General features: G+C 47.6%; 1 protein-coding gene across 2 annotated transcripts; it reads left to right on the top strand.

The window, feature by feature from the left end:
- The first annotated feature begins 43 nt into the window (after nucleotides 1-43).
- LOC144175829 (large ribosomal subunit protein uL15-like) lies at nucleotides 44-17159 on the top strand. 2 transcript variants are annotated; one of them, XM_077704837.1, is made up of 5 exons: nucleotides 44-129; nucleotides 399-462; nucleotides 575-650; nucleotides 11505-11679; nucleotides 16994-17159. In XM_077704837.1, the coding sequence occupies exons 1-5, from the start codon at nucleotides 127-129 to the stop codon at nucleotides 17120-17122; spliced, it is 447 nt and encodes a 148-aa protein (XP_077560963.1). In that variant the 5' UTR covers nucleotides 44-126; the 3' UTR covers nucleotides 17123-17159. The 2 variants fall into 2 exon arrangements, with proteins under 2 accessions (XP_077560963.1, XP_077560964.1); XM_077704838.1 differs by lacking the exon at nucleotides 44-129 and adding an exon at nucleotides 287-311.
- Nucleotides 17160-20957: the final 3798 nt, after the last annotated feature.

Below are 20957 nucleotides of genomic sequence, written 5' to 3'. Positions count from 1 at the left end.
CTTGAGCTGAATTACACTTGTGTTGATTATTTGTATTATTTAGCTTGGTCAACTTTGGCCGCCGCCGCTCGCGATATCCGGCGCTGATATCGACAGCATTTCCTCTTTTCGCACCGCATAGGCAAAATGGTAGGTGTTGCGCCTTGTCCCTTGTTTCACGAAATCCGAATAATCAGCTAATATTTTAGAAATAACTTAGATGAAGTGTAATTATTTGTTCGCCGGAATGTCCACAGAACCCCAATTACCTACTGTCTACCCATATTTTCTCAAAATTGTTGCTCGAAACGACCGGCGAAAGTTCGCTACGGGTCCGTGCTTGCTGTCGCGTTTGTGCGAAAAATTTTGAGCCGATACCTTGAGTGTGACGTGCTGATATGTTCTTTCTTTTTTTGTAGTCTACCAACAAAAAGAAGACCAGGAAGTTAAGGGGACACGTGAGCCACGGCCATGGCCGTGTCGGTAAGTTCCCCGATGCACACTTAGCATTGGCATGGCAGCACATTCGTTTGACGAGCATGTGGACTGGTTTTCGAAAGGGTACTCAATGTTCTATTCGTGTTCATGCAAACAGGAAAGCACCGCAAGCATCCTGGAGGCCGTGGTAACGCCGGTGGCCAGCATCACCACAGGATAAACTTCGACAAATAGTGAGTGGCCTGGTTCTTCGTTAAATTTGAAGCGTCACATACCTCGCAGCAGTGTTCGGTGTTGCCCGGTGACGCCTTTGAAACCCCCATCACAAATAAGCCGGCCGTGTCTGCATCTATCCGTTTGCGACTGCGGTGGCAGTTGGTGGGGACATTAACGACGCTGTATTCAGGTGTCGGCCGATCTCAACGTGTTGGCTGCCATTTCTCAAGCAGCTACATGCTACTCTTGAACTCGGTCAAGTAGTGTCGACTTGACTGCGAACATGTGGATGGCTTAGATCGCCCGATCGGGGCAATGCGAACCAGGCGCTACAGGGTTCGCGCCGAAGCACACGGCGTTGGTTATTGTGGGTCCACGCTGTTTCTTGCTCTGGTTCGTTGCATTTCAGCGGTGGTAGTAATTAAACCAGCTAGCTTTCTAATAGCCGTGAACTCACGCCTGGCACTTGCATTCGAAGAACAGCGAAAACGCCTGTGTGCACAAACGAGGTTTCGGTGCACAATAAATATCCCCAGGTGGCCAAGATTCATCCGAAGAGTTCTCCACTATTGCGCGCCCCAAATAGCTCGGGTGTAGCTTCAAAGCGTACCCCGGCTACACTAGGGTCCGAATGTCATTGAAACTCATTTGACTCAAATGGGGTGCTTCGAATGCCATTCTTCAGAATCCGCCGTGCCCCACTACATTTTCGATGGCATTTGAAAGCTTTCACAATTGCTAACAATCAAATTTAACGAGTCTTTGGCATTAATCATCAAATTATCCATAACGTAAGCTTTGACACTGTTTTTGCTTAATTCTGAATCGCAATTGAGGTTTTTTGTGCTGCCTGGCCACACACATATGTCGCTTGCTTGCACTGGTGCTGAGAGTATGGTATTGCATCTTGATATCCCGATTTAAATGAACCAGAAGTAAACAGTCACGCAATTAAGAATATTTTGTTTTAAGTACGCCAGCAATGTATTTGTTTATGCTGACTTGGAACGCTGTGTGCGAGTGCTAGAAATGGCATTTGAGAGCCCAAATGTCTCTGGGTGCTCATTTGACTGGAATGTCATTTGAGAGGAATGGCATTTCAAAACCCAGTGGAGCAGCACAACTTCGAATTTGAGTCATTTGTCATTTGGTTCAAATGACATTGGGACGCTAGGGTAGCAGGGGTATTAAATTCGATAGTCGGTGAACCCAGTAGATGAAATAGCTTTGACTGTCACGAGCTGCATTGTGAAATGGATGGTGGAATGCAGTTTTTCTGAAACAGGTTCACGCTGTACAGGCGATCCAAAAGTTCAACAGAGCATGTGACCGGTGGCCAAACTGGACCAATCTGCATGCCAGCATTGTCTATGAGGAGTTTCGCCGCAGATAGTGAGGGGTTCAGTTTCTGTGCTCCATTTCAGTCCTAAGGCTTGTCACTGCCTCAAATTAAATTTGCTCTTTTCTTTTTGGCAGTGGTTGGACTGCCCCAGAAGGGTCCATCCTGCTCCATGTTTGCTCAAAGAGTGTACTTATCTTCATGTCTGCACCAAAGCAGTCACAGGGTAATAGCGGTTTCTACCGGAAACGGAAGCAAAACAATGTCATATTGCCATTTTTCATGAGATGTCGCCTGAGCGTTTCCGGAAGTTTTTCTATTTCCTGTTTGGCCATGACGTGTGCTTGTTATACATTTGACCACGGAATTGACTTACCGACCGTAACTGGCCGTGTAGGGCGGCTGACGCCTTTGGCCATGCCTGCGTAGGGGAGATTACGAAATTACGATACGCGTGCTGGGAGGCTGCACGTTTTGCCACCCTCGGTTGTGGCCGCGGTGGCGGCATTTTTGTGCAGCGTGGCTCCCGTTCAAGACTCTTCGAAAGGATGCACCTAATTATGGCAAAAACTCGCCATTATTCCGGAGTTGCATGCTTCGGGCTTAGCAAGGTTACACTTGCAGTGCATAAGCCTGGGTGGTGACTTTTGTGGGTGACCTGGTGCCTAATGGTCGCCCTGACCGTGAGAGACTTGTCTCTCTTACATGTACGTGTTCTCACTACGTTTGGGAAGAGGAGGAAAATGATCGAAATTCGGTGGGGCGGCGTTTGTCTCCATGATTGGGTGCTTCAAGAGGTCTAACAGACAGTTCGAATTTGCTGCATGGCGCACAGTGGCCGTGAGGGACTGCATTCCTGCGCAAGATAGCCAGCAGCAGGCTTGGTTAGAATTTTTCAAGAAGCAAGCCAAACTTTGCGTCTAGGGCGTAACTAAGGGTCGATCACTAAGATTTAGCCGCAATGCAGCAGCATTGCCCCCGAGTGGAGAGCTCGTCAGAGCTGTGAAGGGCTCTCGGAAACGTCGGATGCAGAGACTTGGAAGGCCAAGCATTGGAAGAACCATGTGACAAGAAATGAAAGCCAGGTTATTCAGCTAAACTGTTGAGCAGTGCTGATCTCATCTCAAGAGGCATGATCACTAAATGGTTTGCTGATGTGCAAAGTGGCCAGAGGAAGCTTTGTCAAACCTGCATTCTTTGCAGAAAAAAAAAAACATTCTTCACATCAGTATATAGTATGGCTCGGTGGGCGCAGTCCGGGGATTCCTTTGAAACCCCCATCACAAATAAGCCGGCCGTGTCTGCATCTACCTGTTTGCGACTGCGGTGGCAGTTGGTGGGGACATTGACGCTGTATTCAGGTGTTGGCCGATCTCAACGTGTTGGCTGACATTTCTCAAGCAGCTACATGCGAGTCTTGAACTCGGTCAGCTAGTCTCAGTTTGACTGGGAAAATGGGGATGACTTAGCTCGCCCGATCAGCGCAGTGCGAACCACGCGCTACTGGGTTTGCGCCGAAGCACTTGGCGATGGTTATTGTGGATCGACGCTGTTTCATGTTGTGGTTCATGGCATTTCAGTGGAGGTACTGTCATTAAACCAACTAGCTCTGTACGTTAAACCTCTAATAGCCGTGAGTGCATGCCTGGCACTGCCAGTGGAAGAACAGCGAAAACGCCTGCGTCGAGGTTTCAGTGCACTGAAGATTCCCAGGTGGTCAAAATTACCCGGAAGAGCCCTCCACCATGGGGCACATCAAATGGCCCAGGTGTAGCTTCGGTGCGGGGTTAAACCCTGTAGTCTGTCAATCCAGTGGACGAAATAAGTGCGACTATCACGAGCTGCATTTACGAAATGAATGGCGGATTGAAACGTGTTCACATAACAGGGCACGTGACCGGTGGCCAAGCTGGACAAGGCTGCATGCCAGCATGGTCTATGCGCAGGTACACCGCAGATGGCGAAAGTTTCAGTTTCTGTGCTCCTTTCAATCCGAAGGCTTGTCACCGCTTCAAATTGAATTTGCTTTTTTGGTGGCTATAACTGTCCACGAGCTGCTTTGGCTGTTGTAAAATGTAACTTTTCTATGATGAATCAGTTTGTGCTTCTTATCATGCTAATTTTCTCTTCGGTTCCTATTGTCTTGCACTTTGGGGTGTGCGGCACCGTTGCAAGGAACGCATTGTATGGATAGGTTCCATTGTAGACCCTATGGGCTCCTCCAATGTTTGGCAGATGCTTGTTCCCAGTGGATTTCATGCAGTTGACTCAGAGAGTGAGCAGCAAAGCTGTTGTATCAGACAAGGGGAAAGTGCGAGGCTGTGTTTTCTTCTTCAGTGTAGCTAGGCTTATTTTTACATTGCTGTTAGGCAGCCCGGGGGTCTCTGCACACACAGGACAAAGTTGCGTGGTTTCGTATTCGCCCCGACACCAAACATTCTTTCCCTGAGAGTGAAGTGAGTGAACCATTGCTAGTGTGGATGCCGCTGTCATGTTGGGTGATCATTCATATTGCGCATAGCGCGACAGACGTGCGGTGACCCCAATAAAATGGGTAGGGCTGCTTGTCTGGCAGTGAACAATGGCCTGGTTACCTGTGTGTGCGGATTTTTGTTGAGGAACACGGTAATTTTTAGACGTTACACGACGACGTGCTCCTTCAATTTTGTGAAGCATTTCGTGGAGGTCTTTGCTTGCTGCGTGAAACGTGCTTTGTCGAGGCACTTGGGGGTTTTCTCAGCAATGGATGCAATATCTGCCGTTGTGGGAACGGCATGTGAGGCTTATTGAAGGAAGCACGGTTGTACTTGGAGGACAAAAGTTGACTGCATGAAAACTGGCAAGTGAGACATTTGGACCTGTGAATACCGATACATTTGCTATGCCACTCAAAAATCTTGTGCATACCTGTACCGGGGGTGCAACAGCTGTACAACTTCATAACTTTGAGCCAGGCTGCGCCAAAGCTATAAAATTTAAATTGCACCACGCCGCGCCAAAATGCCCGACTAGGTGCAAAATTTGTGTTTTGCGAACTGTATCGGGGAATAAATGACGCGTTCGCAACATGCCCGAGTTTCTACAACGGTGGTCATTTTTGCGGGACCTTGACCACTGAAGCGGAAGCGTGTACGCACTGACGTAAAATTTCAGTTTTGTAGTAAACTGCTCCAAATTGGGGATTCAGTGCTCCATAAAGGAAAGTACCTTTCTGCCGTAACCATGCTCCAAATTTGTAATTTCCTTTTCTAAGCTGAAGATTTTGCTGCTCCTAAAATTGCTCCAAATCCTCTTTGGGCTGTTGCAAGCAAAAATGACTGCACGGCAGCCATGGCGCTACCGCATGTAATTTATGCAGCAAAAAAGCATGCGTCGTTGAAGTCTCTGTGTTTTTAAAAGTTTTTGGGCATTTGATACTGGTCGACTTTTTTTGTACGAGATGTCTGAGGCTATTAAGAAACTCTTTTGGGAGTGTGCGCTGCTCCTTTTGCCTTGTCCCTTTTTATGTAGCCCATTTGTAAATTTAGATGTGCAGGGGTGAGACAGCTGTGCATTGCGCATTTTGATACAGATCAGTTTTCCTGCACCTAGCTGCTCCGAAAACATGCATGCAAATTGCAAAAATTGTGCCGCATGGCTCCAAACAGCCTGATAAGCGAGGATTTTGACCCTCACGTCAGTTTAAGTGGGGTAAAATGCCGACACTATTTTTGGATGAAAGGAACATTTTTTCTGTGTGCTTCCAAAAATGCACTGTCGAAAATCATTGAAAATTGCTGTACAAAAATAGTAAAGTCAGCTGAGCTGCCAAAGTATTTGCACGAGTTAACGAGAAAAAAAACTGCAATTTTCTGAGTGCTGTATCTCCGGAACTGCATTACTAGGCGCCGCTTTTTGGTATGGGTACATCAGCGTAGCCCTCGCCTACCTCTTTTCATTTGCCCTTTTTATGTTTGCTCACTTTTAAACACACAAACAGTAGAAAAAGAAGTACAGTGAAACGGGAAAAACAATGATAGCTTGTAAAGTGTAATTGGCTGTATAGCCATTTGTGCTGCCCTGTCGCCACGAGGTGGCTGTGGCGTTGTTCAGGCTCTCAGGGCTTCGCCGATCTTTTGCTTGGTTTAGTTCACGCAAGCAGCTGGGTTCCTGTTTAGTCGTTTTACTGTTGTAGGGCTGAACAGTGGTGTTGGTGCGGCAGTAGCGCTTGAAAACGTGCGTCAGACTATGGCAAGTTGCGTGCCTCGAAAGACTGCAGTTATTGAAAACACTGCGGCGCCTGAATCTTCGCAGTGGTTCATCCTTGAGTGGGACATGCGAGGCGTGCGTGTTAAATTGGGGTTCGTGAAGCGAAATTTTGTACTCGTAGCGATCCTAAAAATGCTGAGTTATTGGCGTGTTTGACAGTCAAGCGAGCCGTGGGAATGGGGTGGACGGCTAGCCGGAAGTTGTGGCGCAGGCTGCATAGGCGCCATAAGTAGCGGGAGTAATTACTATTACATGCAAGCAATAATGTTTATGAAGGAAACTTTAATGTCCGAGGCGAGGTGTCCTAAGCATAACAGCGTTACTGAAATTGCTATGCTTAGCAATTTCATGACGTCTTGAGATTGACACTTTATTGATTGTCATGTGCTTCGGGTTTGGGGATTGTAGGAGGGGAGGCAGGCTGGTGGGATGCGACAAGCCTCCACATCCCTTGCAACGTTTCCAGTGCCTGTACACTTGTTCAGGGGTGAGACAGCTGCGCACATTGCGCAGTTTTGATACAAATTCGTTTTCCTGCGCCAGGCTGCTCCAAAAGCTTGAAAATTGCAAAAATTGCGCCAAACTGCTCCGAAAGAGTATAAGAGCCAAGGATTTTAACGCTCCCGTCAATTTCAGTGGAGGAAAATGTTTACTGACGGCATAATTTTCCAGCACCTTGAAGGTGATGCTGTTTGTAAAGGTTTATTTGAAGTCACAATGTCGGGTTGCACATGTTATATTGTGGGAATTTTTAGTTTTCCCATATAAAGTTTTCACAAACTACTTGTGCAAGTTGATTTTAAAATCAATTTTGGGTGCGCCGCATCTCCAGAACGACATTACTGGGCGCCCCATATTGGTGCGGTGAAGATTGGAAAACATGGCCGCCGGGCAAAGCAGTTTCTCGTGGTTCAGGCAGAGTGCTCTTCGCCGATTTCTACCTTGGTTTTGGTTATGGGGGTGGCCGGGTTTACATTTAGTCATTTGACCTACTGCGGGAAGTTACGCGACTCGAAAGCTGGGGGTTCTTTAAAAACAACAGGGTACCCGCAATGTCGCTGTGTTTCGGCCTTGAGTGTGAGGTACGGTGCGTGCTTGAAGTGATTTGGGACTCATTGCGGCGTTATAAAACGCCGAGTTATTGCTATTGACAGTGAGCTTGCGAGCGGCGGCAGTGGGACGATGGACACTGAAGAAGTGTCGGCGCAGGCTGCATCACCGCCAAATGTTCAAGCAGTGTCCGATAGCGGGACCGGATATTATCGCACACTAGTAATAATGGTTCATCTATCTGAATTGAAATTTAATGCCAAAAGGGAGTTAACTAAACATGCCAATATTCTAATTACGATCGTAGTGAACGCCCACCTTGGGTCTCGAAATGGGAGGGCTGGTGGGGTGCGACGACTGTCACCTCGCTTTGCGAAACTTTTGCCATGGCTCTCAGTTGTGCGTAACACCGAGTCGGATTACAAAAATAACAACTTCGGCATTCACGGGATAATAAAAATTCTTAAAATTGCTGTTTTTCAATTGGATATTCTCAATGGAACTCCGCGTTATCTATGCATAGAGCCCAAGAATGTAAAAATGGTTTGAAAAAGGTAGTGTAGTTCGTTCCTTGTGATACTCAGGTAGAAAAAACTTTATTGAAAGGCTGTTTCAGTGTTATGTACGTTCAAAACTGATTAAAAAGCGCCCCCCCCCCCTCCCCCCCTCGAGTGGCCAAAAATTTGATTTTTTAGGCTCCTAAGGTGACATAATAAATGTTGTTGTTCTGCTCCAAATCAAGGTTCGTCTGCTCCAAAATCGAAATTTCGCTGCTCCGAAAGCTGCTCCCAAATCTGGTTCAGCTGTCTCACCCCTGCTTGTTTGTACAATGCAGTCTTGGAGTGTACAGAAATAGTTTCAGTGTCTGATAAAAAGACTACAATTGCAGCGTTTTTCAATTTGATATTTTTGAACGCCTATCTATGTTGCCCTGCAAACAGCACCAATAAATTTTTAAGGAGTTTGTAAGATGCTGGTACAAAAATTCTCCAAAAGATCGGCATGTTTGAGTTAGTCTGTTCTTAACACTAAAGTGGTCTTGAAGACTTCAGAAGAAATGTGAAACTGGACATTACATATCCAGCCAGGCCAAGCACGAATATTCCTCTGCAATGTGCTTGTGGTTAAATGCATGAGAGCAGGGTGTGGCCCGCTACTTGGTGGAAGTTTTCTTTTTACTAAATCTCCCACACTGCCGTCCTCAAATACTATTTTGCAATAGAGAGGTGGTTTTTATTATGGCAGGAGAACTCCTGGTCAAGTGGGAGTAGAAGGTAGGGGCGTATGGGGCCTCTGACATCGTGTATATCATTTGGAGTACTCGTAGTGAGATTGGTAGCTCTTTCAGAGGCGGGATAGGCCTATGCTCGCTGCTTTCTATGGAGTAGTTGGCACTGAGAGGTCCAATGTGTAAGGGTTGATGTGGGAACAGGAGGCATTTAGAGGAAGGTTCTGTATCACGTGGACTTGAGACAGTGGGTGCTGGAGATTGGCGGTTGTGGGGGTGGGATGCGCAGCAGACACATCGAGGCGGCAGGGATGGGGTGCACTACTTGCGCAAGTTCTCTGTGGCTAGGCCAGCATTGGCAGAATATTTGTCTATGAAAATTTCAGCTGATCTCGGGAGTGAGGTGCGCCATGATTCCTGAACGACCTCGTATCAAAAGGGGCTGATTAGTTTTCAAAATGTTACTACATCTGCCTCGCTTTTCTGACTTGCTCTTTTCGCCGTTACACGACTCCGCTGGGGGTGCCTCCAGTGGCAGATAGTAATACTGGTTGGCAACTTTTGGCTCTTAGCATTGCTTGTGTTGTCTTTGAGCTGTGGCTGGAACAGAAACAAAAAGCCCACACAATTTTTATCCTTGCTCTTTCCAGCCATTTGCAATATGGAATGGCAAAACTAAAAAATGTGCGAGGTTCAATTGACAACACAGTGGAGTTGGGCAGGTGCAGGATTAGCACTGTTTGGTCATTCGTGTGGAAAGATATGCGATGAGCGGGCATGATAACAGATGTACCGTACTGTGAATGAAAGTATTTGTGAGACTAAACTAGTCTGGTGACTGTGTTGCAACTCTACTTAGGTAAGATGGGCTTTGGGTCTTTGTTAGAATAGCATGGGAGTGATGCTAGTCAGAATATGTAAATCAGCTGCCCTATTGATCCCAACGTTATGGACAGGTCAAAATGGTGTGGGTTCTAAATGCTTCAAGGGCATTCAAGTTTCGGATGAGCTAATTAATGTTAAATTCTCTAAAAGTTTTACAGAATCGGGAGCTAATCATGCATTTTGTCTGCGGAAATTGAGAACTGTATATGCTTCGTTTGAACTGTTGGGAAAATTGACTGTTTTGCCATCCCTGTAGCTGGGCTTGTAGAATTGCTGCTATTTTCATGGTTTTGTGACAATATTCATGCATTGCATGCTATATTCTGTAGGGTTCTAAATGGGTGCAGTTGTTTTGGGTGCCTGTAAGATTTGAAAGGGAGTTCAATCAATAAATTGGTAGCGCATCTGTAACAGAGTGCTGGTCGTGTCAGTTGATGCCACCACATACAAGTCCCTCTAGCTCATGATGCATGAAACCAAAACAGCTGGTTTTGGGGTGAACTGTCCTTCAGGGGATCCTATTGCAATAGACATCGTCATAGGTCGCGGGTTCGATTCCCGGCCGCGGCGGCCGCTTTTCTGATGGAGGCGAAAAGCAAAAACGCCCGTGTGTGCGAGATTTCGGCGCACGTTAAAGATCCCCAGGTGGTCAAAATTAATCCGGAGCCCTCCACTACGGCGCGCCTCATCGCCTTCGTTGCGTTGGCGCGTTAAACCCTACAATCAATCAATAGACATCGTCATTGTTACGGTTTAGTGAAACTGGATGCAACAAAGAAGAAAAGGCTTGAGGGAATAAAAAATTACGACGTTAAGGATAAAAAAAAACAAGAGGTCGTATAGTTCTTGATTTAGGGATTCAAAACCAGCTAAGAAGAAGGCTGGTTTTTAATCCCTAAATCATGAACCAACAGGCCCAGCTTCGTACAGTTCATTCCAGAAGCTGTGTGCAGCACTGTGGAGGCTACAATGTCAACAGTTGGCCAACTGAGGGTGCCCTCTGTTTTTCTTCATTGTTGAAAGCCATCCTGAAGAAAGTGGTTGCCACGAACTGTGGCGTAGTAGAGGGTCTGCATCGTCCATTGAGCGATTCTCAGCAGGTTGCAGATTTTTCAACGTGTAGTAGTTGCAGGGTTATTGCTGCATCCATGCTGTGCATTGAATGCTCGGAAATCTTGCCGATCGCGCACCCTCTAGCCTACGCATTTCGTGCACACTTCACGCGCATAGTAGACACATGCACGCCCAGCGCAGCATTCACATGCTGCCGTTCACACTAGCAGTGTGATGCTGTTGCCAACAGTGGGCCGGTCTTGTGAGAATAGGCTGGTAGCATGGAGCAGTTTGGAATGTGAACTGAAAGCAGTGCATGGAATGTATTGGCTTAGTGTGGTTTTCATTTTTTTGACTGGTCCACTGCAAAACAACAGCAAATGTCAGTTTACCATTCAGCTTCTGTCTTAGGAAAACACTGTTCCTTGCATAGCATTCAAGTTCTTTTAAAGGCCGACTGCGCTTAAATTTCACCTCGAGCAAATCTATTTTTAATGTGTAGTAAGTACCGCCAAATCAGCTGGGACACGAGTGGTATCTGCATGAAACGCCTCATTAATAAGTCAGAAGCGTTTAAAAACACTCCGCCGCAGACATTGCTGCACCTGCCGGCGGTTTCGCGTAAACGGCCATGGTGCGTCTGTGATGCTCCAGCCGACGGAGGCTTCTTCCTCTAGTCAGCCATGCAGCTGCAGAACAGGTCAAGCTCTGCTGCAAATGCTTCACCCATTTGCTGCCCCGTGCACGCGTAGAGCTTGCGTGCAGGCTTGCTCCTGAGCTGCTGACCGTCCGGCTGCCCGCTTGATGGCTGCAACGTCACTTCAATGGCTGACGAAATTGCCATTTTTGCTGACCACTTGTGGTGTCGACTTGCTTATTTCAGCTGCTGTATTTAGCATCTTGCTTTCTTTTTCAGCAGGCTGTACAAAAAGTGTTTTTCAAAAAGTCGAAATGTTGAGTGCAGTCGGCCTTTTATTGGCAGTGCTGTTTAGGCTGGTTATTCCTTCCAAAAGAAGGGGCCCGACTGAAGGGAATTTTTCCCACTCTTTTATCTTTTGCTCTGTGCAGCCACCCGGGCTACTTCGGAAAGGTGGGCATGCGCAACTACCACGTGCGCAAGAACCACTACTGGAAGCCCTGCCTGAATGTGGACAAGCTGTGGTCCCTGGTCTCGGAGGAGACGCGGCAGCGGCTCAAGAAGGACGCCAATGGCAAGGCCCCCGTCATCGACCTCGTCAAGCACGTGAGTGGCAGTTCTCCCGATACGCCTCCTGCTGCCATAGAGCTTAACCACCAAACGGGGCTAGTTCAGGGCGCGCAGAGGACCTTGGGGAAAAACGTTGAAATCGAAAAGTGTCTTGAAGGCCCTTGAAAGGCCTGGAATTTTTTTGTTCCCTTGAATTTCTTGAGCTGTACAAGAGAGGATTCATAGCGGTGCAGCTTCTTTGACGGTTCACCTTGTATCTGGCATACACCTCATCGTTGCAATGATGGTATAAAAATTTAAAGCCGGCGTGATATGTGGACTTTCGCCAGAGCTGCTGGCGCTTACCATGCGTGCTCGCTGGTTCCCATCACGCATTATTCTTTCTGACTCGTATTGTTCGTTCTACTGGGCGAATGAAAGCGCCTGGGAGGCGCGATATTCCAAGGTGTTTCACTTTTTCTCCTGCGGCCCTCGACTCCGCAGTGGCATTCTCCCCCTTCCTATCCCGGCCAGTGCTGGCTCTGTGTGGGGACTTAGCCTTGGCCTACGCCTGCACCTGTTTCTTTTATTTTTCTCTCGCTCTTTTTCCTTTTCTGCAACTTGGACCAGGGATAAGCCGCGCTACCAGTGACGCATAAAACGTCAAGTTTTGATGTGAGCGAGTGGCGAGGGGAGTAAACTGCTTCACGATGTCTTGAAAGCAATATTTACCTTTAGAGTTTGAAAAAAATTATACCAGCAGCACGTTCTTCGCATACTGGCAGCACGTTTTTCACCCCCGTGTTGGTCAGGGTGTCTAGCGACCGGGAAAACCGGGAAAAGTCAGGGAATTTCGCGCCACCGGGAAAAGTCAGGGAATTGTCAGGGAATTTTTCAATCAAGTAGTACCAGTCAGGGAAAACCACTTCGGGGCCTTCCCACAGTTTCAGAATAGGGGAAACCAGTGTTGGGGGCCCCCAAGAAGTTACCGAACGCAACACGTTCGCGCGCGACGAAAGCGTAAACCGCATGAAACGTTTTCTGGTTTTTCTGCAAGCAAAAACGCGCCGCGCACGCCTGAGGCGCGCTGACGCCGCCGCGAAAACCACCTGAGCGGTGCGCGCCGAGCGGCAGGCGCCGGCAACATGGCGGTTGCACCCTCTATGGCTGCACCCTGCACCGGCCGCAGAGTAGTGCGGTAGCTCCAACGACCGCTTCTAACCGCTCTTTAAAATGCTACTCAAGGCACAAACGCACTTGCTTGTGCAGGAAAGAAGCCACGCACGAAATCGTCGTCGAAAATACCCCGGACGAATCGCGCACAGAAACTCGCCGTGTGGTTCACGCAGCTCACAGCTGGCTTAGGTTGCTGGTTGCACTTGCGCAGAGGGGCGATGTAGGTGGTGCCCAAATCACGCACAACGCGCTTTTTTTTTCCAGCGAATTTCAAAAGTCGGCGCTTTTTTGAAGAGCTAATCTTGAAAGAACTTCATTCTTATGACATCAGAAGCCAGAATTACGTAATCGAAAAGGGACATGACGTGGTTTAGCGTGAACCGCGTGGGGCGTTTTCTGCTCGCGAAAATGCGCCGCGCACGTCACAGACGCTCTGACGCTGCCGCGGAACCGCCTGCACGCTGCGCGCGGTGCTGCCGGCAGCGGAAACATGGCGGCGGCTTCGACCGCGGACTGGTGACGGGAGATCGAGCGACCGCTTCTAAGCGCGCTCTAAAATTGGCACAAGGCACGCACGAAGTTGCTTGTGAAGTAAAGGAGCTTATAATGTGGGCGAAAACGGTACTATAATACATCATCCGCGCCGTTAGTGTTAGCGCCCATGCAATACCTGCCGGGGTGGTAAGCCTAAACATCTCTTGCGGGGCCATCCGGCTGTTTCGAGAGCTTCAAAACTGCCGCCATGAGGCGTGCGGCTCTCCATTGGCGCAAGTCGGCAGGCTCCTCCCACTTCCTCGCGCGACGAGCGTCATTTTCTGAGCGAGGCAGAAGCTGCCGCGCGCGCGAATCGTCGACGCGGGCGTGAAAAAATCGCACGCGCAACGCCTACGCGCCCGAATCGCAAAAACGCACCATGCGGTTCACGTTGCATGTCGAGCCAGGACAATAAAAAAAAAAAGCGAAAGGTGCTCGCTGAAGCGCAACTTGAAGCTTCTATCTCTATCTCGCAAGATGAAATAAACTCTCTGAAGCCATAACAGAAGGCAAGCAAACCTGAAACTGAAGTTAATGTGTTTTTCCTTATGATAGAATGTGTTTTGTATATGCTTCATAGACCATTTCCACAGAATGGCGCCTGTTGTATAAGTCAGGGAATTTTGTTTAAAATGGTCATGGAAAACATGGAAAAGTCAGGGAAATTGAATTAGGCAATTTGCTAGACACCCTGGTTGGTATTTTTATTCACTTTTTTTTTTTTTAGAAAAAGGATCTGGTAGTAAAAAGACAGCGGGTATTCACTGAGCTGCTAACCACATTGGCACGAGTACAATCAATATTCTCTGTTGAATCCCTTCGGCTTTGTTGGCGTGGTTGCCCAGTACACGCACGCGTGACCAAAGATTGCTTGCTTCAAGTTGAATGTTTTCCACGGTTGAAATTGGCATGGTCTCAAAGGTGCTGAAATAAGGCCTGGTAAAAATGAATTCCAAAGTTCGTGGCTTAGTAACGACAGCTACAAAGACTAGGTTCCACCGGATACCACGGAACTCCCAGAGTCAAATGTTAGCCCTGCAAAAAGACATTCAACGTTACAGCTACGGGCAAGTGCACTGACGAGAGTTGTATGAAAAGTGCAATGGACTGCGTCATGGTGAAGGAAGCGGGAGCCAGATTGGTGCTACACTATCTCGCCCCAAGGACAAGCAAACCAGGCGCTGGGTCCAGCGGAGAGTCCGCAGGCACGGTTTTGTCGCAGGCAGCGGATTTAGACGGTGCTGGTAAAGCACATGAGATGGTGACGGATGCAGGGATCTTGTGGACTATGAAAATAGTTACCTGCCATTATTCGTGCAGATTGTCATTGCAAGCGGGCGACCGCTTCAAACGCATGGTTCCGGGTAGTAAGGTGGTGAAATCGTTCTTGTGTGAAGGGGTGTCTACGTGATGTGCTACAGACTTCGTCCATTTTTTCAGTCATTCCTGCTGCGAGAGATTGAAAACTATGTAGTCCTTTTCAGTGAATTCATGAACAAGTTTCTGTAACAGAAACAAATGGATGTGCTTGTAAGGTGCTGGAATTCCTGTCACAAGGTCTGAACAAGTTACCTTACGTCCATGTGCATGGGGCACGCAACTGTTGTAAACATTGAGGAAAAGCTGCTGAGGGCTCCGGAGCCTTTACCGCTTCAGATAATTGTTCATTTCCATGGATTGGCCTAATACAGACCTAGAATTATTTAGGTCACTGCAAGCAGACTTGCTTGAAAACCTGCCAAGTGCAGGATGTTGATCTTGGCACATGCAGTCTCCACACAGTTCACAATGCCATAAGGCAGGAGCTGTTTCCAGCTAGTGGTGCCTGGATGTCCTGCTCTCAAGTATGCGCGCACTGTTTGACAGCTCTCCAGCACGAAGGGAAGATTATCGAACAGTAACTGGGCAGAGCGCATTTCCATTGAAGTTTGTTGCGCATCTCTGGTTTGTAGAACGTCAGCGCGATTGGAAGGGCTCTACTTTGGGGTGACTTCAAGAAGTACATAAAGTCGGCAAAGAACAAGGACGGCACTCTTCAAAGGTGCACATCCTTTGAGAACTTGCGCAGATTTTTCCGGGGACCCTTTGGTGGTGGCAAAGTTGAACTTTGCCCTTGCTGTTGCCTTGGCCCTCCGACCATTCTTGACTGAGTACCAAACACAAGCCTATGGTTTTCTTTTCGGCGAGGGACTTGGCGATGGTAGTCAGAAAGCTGTTGACAAAGTTCGAAAAGTGCTCTATTTTGTCTACAGCCGGCATAAATGGCCTCCTGAAGCTCAACATGGAAGGTGTGAACGACCAGGTTTCATTTGGAAAGGTAGATGTAGGCCGTGCATGTGAGCAGATAATGAAAGACAGCGAAGCTAGCCCAAAGGATATTTTCCGGTTCAAAATGGAGCGTAAGCAGTTTTTGATAGCGGTAGGAAACAAGCTCAAAGCGCCCCCTGAAGTTGCTGGTCCAAAGCCTGTCCTGCCTGGATCCACGGTTCATGTGCAGCAAACCGATGAGTGTCTTGCGGGCCTGAGGAAAGTGGTGGATGCCCTCATTACAGCGGGCACAGTTAATGACCACCAAAGAGACGGTGCTTTGGCAGAGTCTACTCAACTATTCCAAGAGCAAGGGCATCAGCTTTGACTCATCGAAAAGGGCTTGACCAGGCTGGATGAGCTTTTTTTTTTTTACGAGCTTTATAGGTGTGAGCCCTTCGTACCGTGAGCTTTCGAATGTGGTGAAGCTGCTGCTTGTCCTCGGCCACGGACCGGCCGCTGTGGAATGGGGGTTTAGCGTTAATCGTCAGGTTGCAGTTGGAAGACCTCTAGGGGTTCTCCTACATCTCGCAAAACATGGTATGCGATGCAGCGGAAAAAGCTGGGGAAATCCTAAACATCCCGATCACGTAAGATCTCTTGACATCTGTGCAAGCCGCAAGGAACTGCTACGGTGCACTCGTGGAAGCGCAAAGAAAGGAGAAACTCGGGAGTGTCGACCATCCAAAAGGCGTCTTGTCGAGGAAGAAATTGACAGCATGAAGAAAAAGAAAAAACTGGAAGCAGTCATTGCAGACTTGACTGCTTCAGCGCATCACTATTGGGAAAAAGCGGAAGTGTCAACCGACTTCACATTCGTAGTGATGTCGACCGGCCTACGGAAGGCTGCAAAAAGTAGTGGGAGAACTCACTGACATCACCCAGCAACTGCATTTAGGGTTCCGACTTTTTGCAACAGTTTTGTATTTCTAGTACCATAAAATGATATCTGGCGTTTTGGAAATTTTGTCACAAAAAAAAACGGTACATTTGGTGCCACTCTGTGCCCTTAAAAAACTCTTAACAGGGCCTTGAAAGTCCTTGAAAACCCTTGAATTTTTGTCTCTGAAGCCTGTACGAACCCTGTAGACTGACCTTTCTCCAAAAATTCGTGTTATGAAGCGTAAATGGTGGAGTCTAGTCGGGCAGGGAAGCTGGTTCTGTGTTCCGACTTGTGCAGGACAGTAGGACATGCAGTAGAATCTAATGGGCTGCAGAGATGTGGGGTGGGTCCAAAGCATCGTACTGAATGAGGCAACGCGTAGCATTTGTTGACTGGTCACTCGTTCCTTGCCTGTCCAGCAGACGTCTCGGTCAGGGGCTCATGGTGCCACTCACTGTTCCTCTTGCGCAGGGCTACTACAAGCTGCTGGGCAAGGGTGTGCTTCCCAAGCAGCCCGTCATCGTCAAGGCGAAGTGGTTCAGCCGGCAGGCCGAGGAGAAGGTCAAGAGCGTCGGTGGTGCCTGCATCCTCACGGCCTGAGGGTGCCAATGAATAAATGACCGTGTACATTGCCACACTCACAGGTTCCCTCTGCTTTTCCTTGAGGCTGTGGGAAGCATTGCATTTGCTCGGTGGCAGCTGAGTGCTTAGTTTGTCTCCACGTGATTTTTTTTTTCCAGAGGAAATGAGCGTTTCAATCGAGCGTGCTGTTTGGCACAGCTCTGCTGGACAAGGCCACTAGTTGTTTAGCCTTTTTGCTTGGAGTGGTGCATTTGCACGCCACCATGTGTTAATCTTGGGTGAAGTGTGCTGTTTGGCACAGTTTTGCTTTCCAGCCTATGGATTTTTGGCCATCCCACTTGGAAGGGTGCATCTGCGAACACCACAGTGTTTTTAACTTGGATGAAGTTGCCGTTTGGCACAGCTTTGCCAGAAAAGGCTTCGTTCGGCTTTTTGGCCAATTTTTTGCGGGGCTACTAACGCTGCGTTTTCATCTTGGATGTGTGCTGTTTGGCACAGTTTTGCTTTCCGGCAAAGCCACGTGTGGCTTTTTGCCGCCCTGCTTCGAGGAATGCATCTACAAACAGTACCGTGTTTTAATTATTTTTTCATTTATTTTATTCATATCTGCAGCGCTGATAAGACATTACAGCAGGGGGGTGTACGCAAATACATGAATACAATTCATCAATCACATGGGGAAAAAAAGACGAGGGTGAGGGACACAAATCGGCACAAGAACACGTCAAATGCACAAGCAATGTCACTGTTGGATGAAGAGTGCCGTTTGGCAGGCTTGCCTTAAAACGCTACATTTGGCTTTTTGGCCAATCTGCTGCTGTGATGCTTAACAAACGCCACGTTTCCATCTTAGATGTGTGCTGTTTGGCAGTTTTGCTTTTCAACAAAGCCACATTTGGCTTTTTGGCCAATGTGCTGCTTGGATACCTGCTTGGAGGGGGACTTTATAAATGCATTTCTACGTGCGGGAGTACTGCTGCATGTGCCCATAAAGCAAATTTTACTTTCCCTGACTAGAATTAACATTTTTGCAGACTAATAAAGGTGGTTTTCATTGTTGTGGGGGCACGTTTAGCTCCCTTCCCACCTGTGGTTAGAGGCTATGGAGTGCTTAGTTTACAAACTACGCTGCTGGCTTTTCCTCTCCAGTGCACCTCAAACGACAAGTACATTTGAAGGGGTGTGTTGCTGTTTGAGAGCTTACGGTGATTTTGTATTCCAGCCGGCGACGGTGTTGCTACAGCAGCTAATACACTCGTAGTGATCCCCTAAGACAGCCTGTGAAGAGGAGCTCCTTGCAGGTTGGCCCTTTGCCAGATAATGTTTGTGCACTTTGCAAGGTAAAACGTGGCAAAGGTTGCTTCTGCTGAACATTGAAAAGTGAAGCAACATCTTGGATGCTTGAGGACAAGGTGTGCTCTATTTCGTATTGTGGTCTGGTATTGGATATGTGCATTAGTGTTTTATTCTGCTGAGACTGCAGTGTGTGGTTCTGGCATCTGTTTCAAGGCAGAACTTGCAAGGAGCCTGTCGCATGCAAACTGCTGATTTCTGGCACGGTTTTTGTGGCTAGCTCATCCGTTGTGTTCCAAGAATGTGATTGTGCTTCCTTTTTTCCCAGTCGTGCTCGCACCTCTGAGCTGGCAAAGCAGCGTGGAACGTTTTTCTATATGCCAAGAACTGCACAAGGGGCATTTGTAAGTCTTCCAAATGGCAGCATAGCAAAGGTCACCTTGAGTTTTAAAAAGTCGTGTGGCATCTGAGCAGTAATCTCAAGCTCGCGAAACTTGACTTTAGCTGCCACCGCCCTTTCATGGCATCAAAAAAGGTATTAATTTTTGTGATTCCTGCACTGTACAGTTCACTTGACTAGTTTGAGAACAACTGAATTCAATTTTGCTTTGCCCCCTCCCCCCTTGTCTACCTTAGGCTTTGCTTGAAGCTGGTGTTGTCCACATGATTGCTGCCCTCTTGTCTACCTTAGGCTTTGCTTGAAGCTGGTTGTCCACATGATTGCTGTTAACGCAGGAAGGTTTCAATGCTTGCTTGTACTAACAAGTGGAATTTTCTTCCAGTGTACTGCGGCACATTGCTCTAGAAGGGCTATATGCGTGGTGCATTTTTGCATGTGGCTTGGGAACGCAGTAAGTAGTGGGTTTGGTCCTGCTCTTGCAAGACAATTTTGCAGCTAGTTAGTTTTTTAGTTTTTTTTTTTTTTGCTGCCATAGTGTTAATAACAATGCCTGCTGGTGACCTGAAATTCACCGGTGGTGAATGTTGGTATGACCGAAACAAACCTTCTGAAAATGCAACTGGGTTTGGCTGAATACTCGTAGTCGGCCAGATTGTGCCAGACCTTCCTGGCAATTTAATTGAATCCCACAGAGTGACTTTGTGATGGTGTAGCCCAGTGGAGTAAAAAGCGTAGTAGGCAATGCGCAGAAGTTTCCTGTCCACACTTGGTTGCCTGAGCATGAGTTTTCTTGTTTTAAGCTCTTCCATAATTGCGTCCTAGGCCATTGCATTGATTTAGGAACCTTAGACATATCTTCAATACTGCAGAGGGTGGGTGTATGTGATGCCACACCAAGGCAAGCACTGCGCATTTTGTGCGGGATCAGAACAGACCACCACACGTGTTGCAATGAAGCAGCACGCCAGCGACCTTTAGTGCCAAGAGTCATTGCAATTTTTCAGTACGAAAGATGACGAATGCCTTTTCATAAATTTCATGCTGCTGCGCATTTCACTGAGTGCCTCTGAACACAAGACCGTTGTTGCGTAAAATGTTCCCAAAGCCGGGCATTGTAAACCGTGTATTTTGAATGTAACCATAGTTAAAGGTGCCCATGTGAGTAGGCTATGACAAGTTAGCTGTTACTGATGGTGCACCGGCCTAAAAGCACCAGGAGTGCCCTTTAAGAAATGCAGGCAGGGGTGGAACAGCTGCGCCATTGTGTGCCAAATGTGTTTACCTGCACCTAACTGCCCCTGTTGTGCCGAACTCGTTTGTCAGCACCGTCCTGCACTGGAGTGCCTGAATTGAGCTGAGAGATATGACTGCCATGCTGCCCTGTGCCATAAAACTTGGCCGAAACATCGGTGTCATCAAGGCAGTTATGGTTTTTGTTTAAAGAAGTCTATGAAAGTTGGCTTTGGCTTAGCCCTAAGGTCACAAGCTCTAAGCACCTTGTCCTGTTTGCATTTCTTTGTTTCGCATTTGCACAATTTTGCTGGTTGATTTGCTGGTGTCAACCGCTACAGTTGATGAAAAATGACCAAATTAAAATATTTTTGTGGCCTAGCTCAGGTAAAACTATCGCTAAAAGGTTGTGCTTATTAGCGGTAAATCTATCCACCCATTTTTGACAATCTTGGCCTTGCTGCCCAGTAGCTTTCCGTAGTGGCATGTATTTAACAAATTCTTGGACACTTTTTGCTAGCTTGTTCACTAGCTTGCTGCTGTTGTGAGGTAATTACTCATTTTCGCCTGTAAGCTTTGGGTTCGCGTTGCTTAGTGGGGGATGGCTGGGGATGATCCAACATTCATCATGCCTTCTAACACACTCTAGTTGTGGTCTAGCATTCATCATGCCTTCTAACACACTCTAGTTGTATAGTCTACGCCATAAGTTCGACTTTTGCAACCCTGTTACGGATGCATTGCTTGCACTAAAACCACAGCTGCATAGAAAAATGCAAGCAAATACCTTGTTTTATGGAATGTCGCCGTGATTTTGCCTACACACTGCCGTTTACTGGACGCAAAGCAAAGCCTGTTATCTGATCCCCTTTGGCTCTGCGCGCGAGGTTTGACCTTTGAGCAATGATAATGAGGTGTGCTCGCTGGGGC

This window comes from Haemaphysalis longicornis, unplaced genomic scaffold, assembly GCF_048455015.1.
Source record: "Haemaphysalis longicornis isolate Haplotype H1 unplaced genomic scaffold, Haemaphysalis longicornis Haplotype H1 scaffold_3, whole genome shotgun sequence".
Classification (NCBI taxonomy): domain Eukaryota; kingdom Metazoa; phylum Arthropoda; class Arachnida; order Ixodida; family Ixodidae; genus Haemaphysalis; species Haemaphysalis longicornis.
This window is presented reverse-complemented; position numbering and strand designations above follow the sequence as displayed.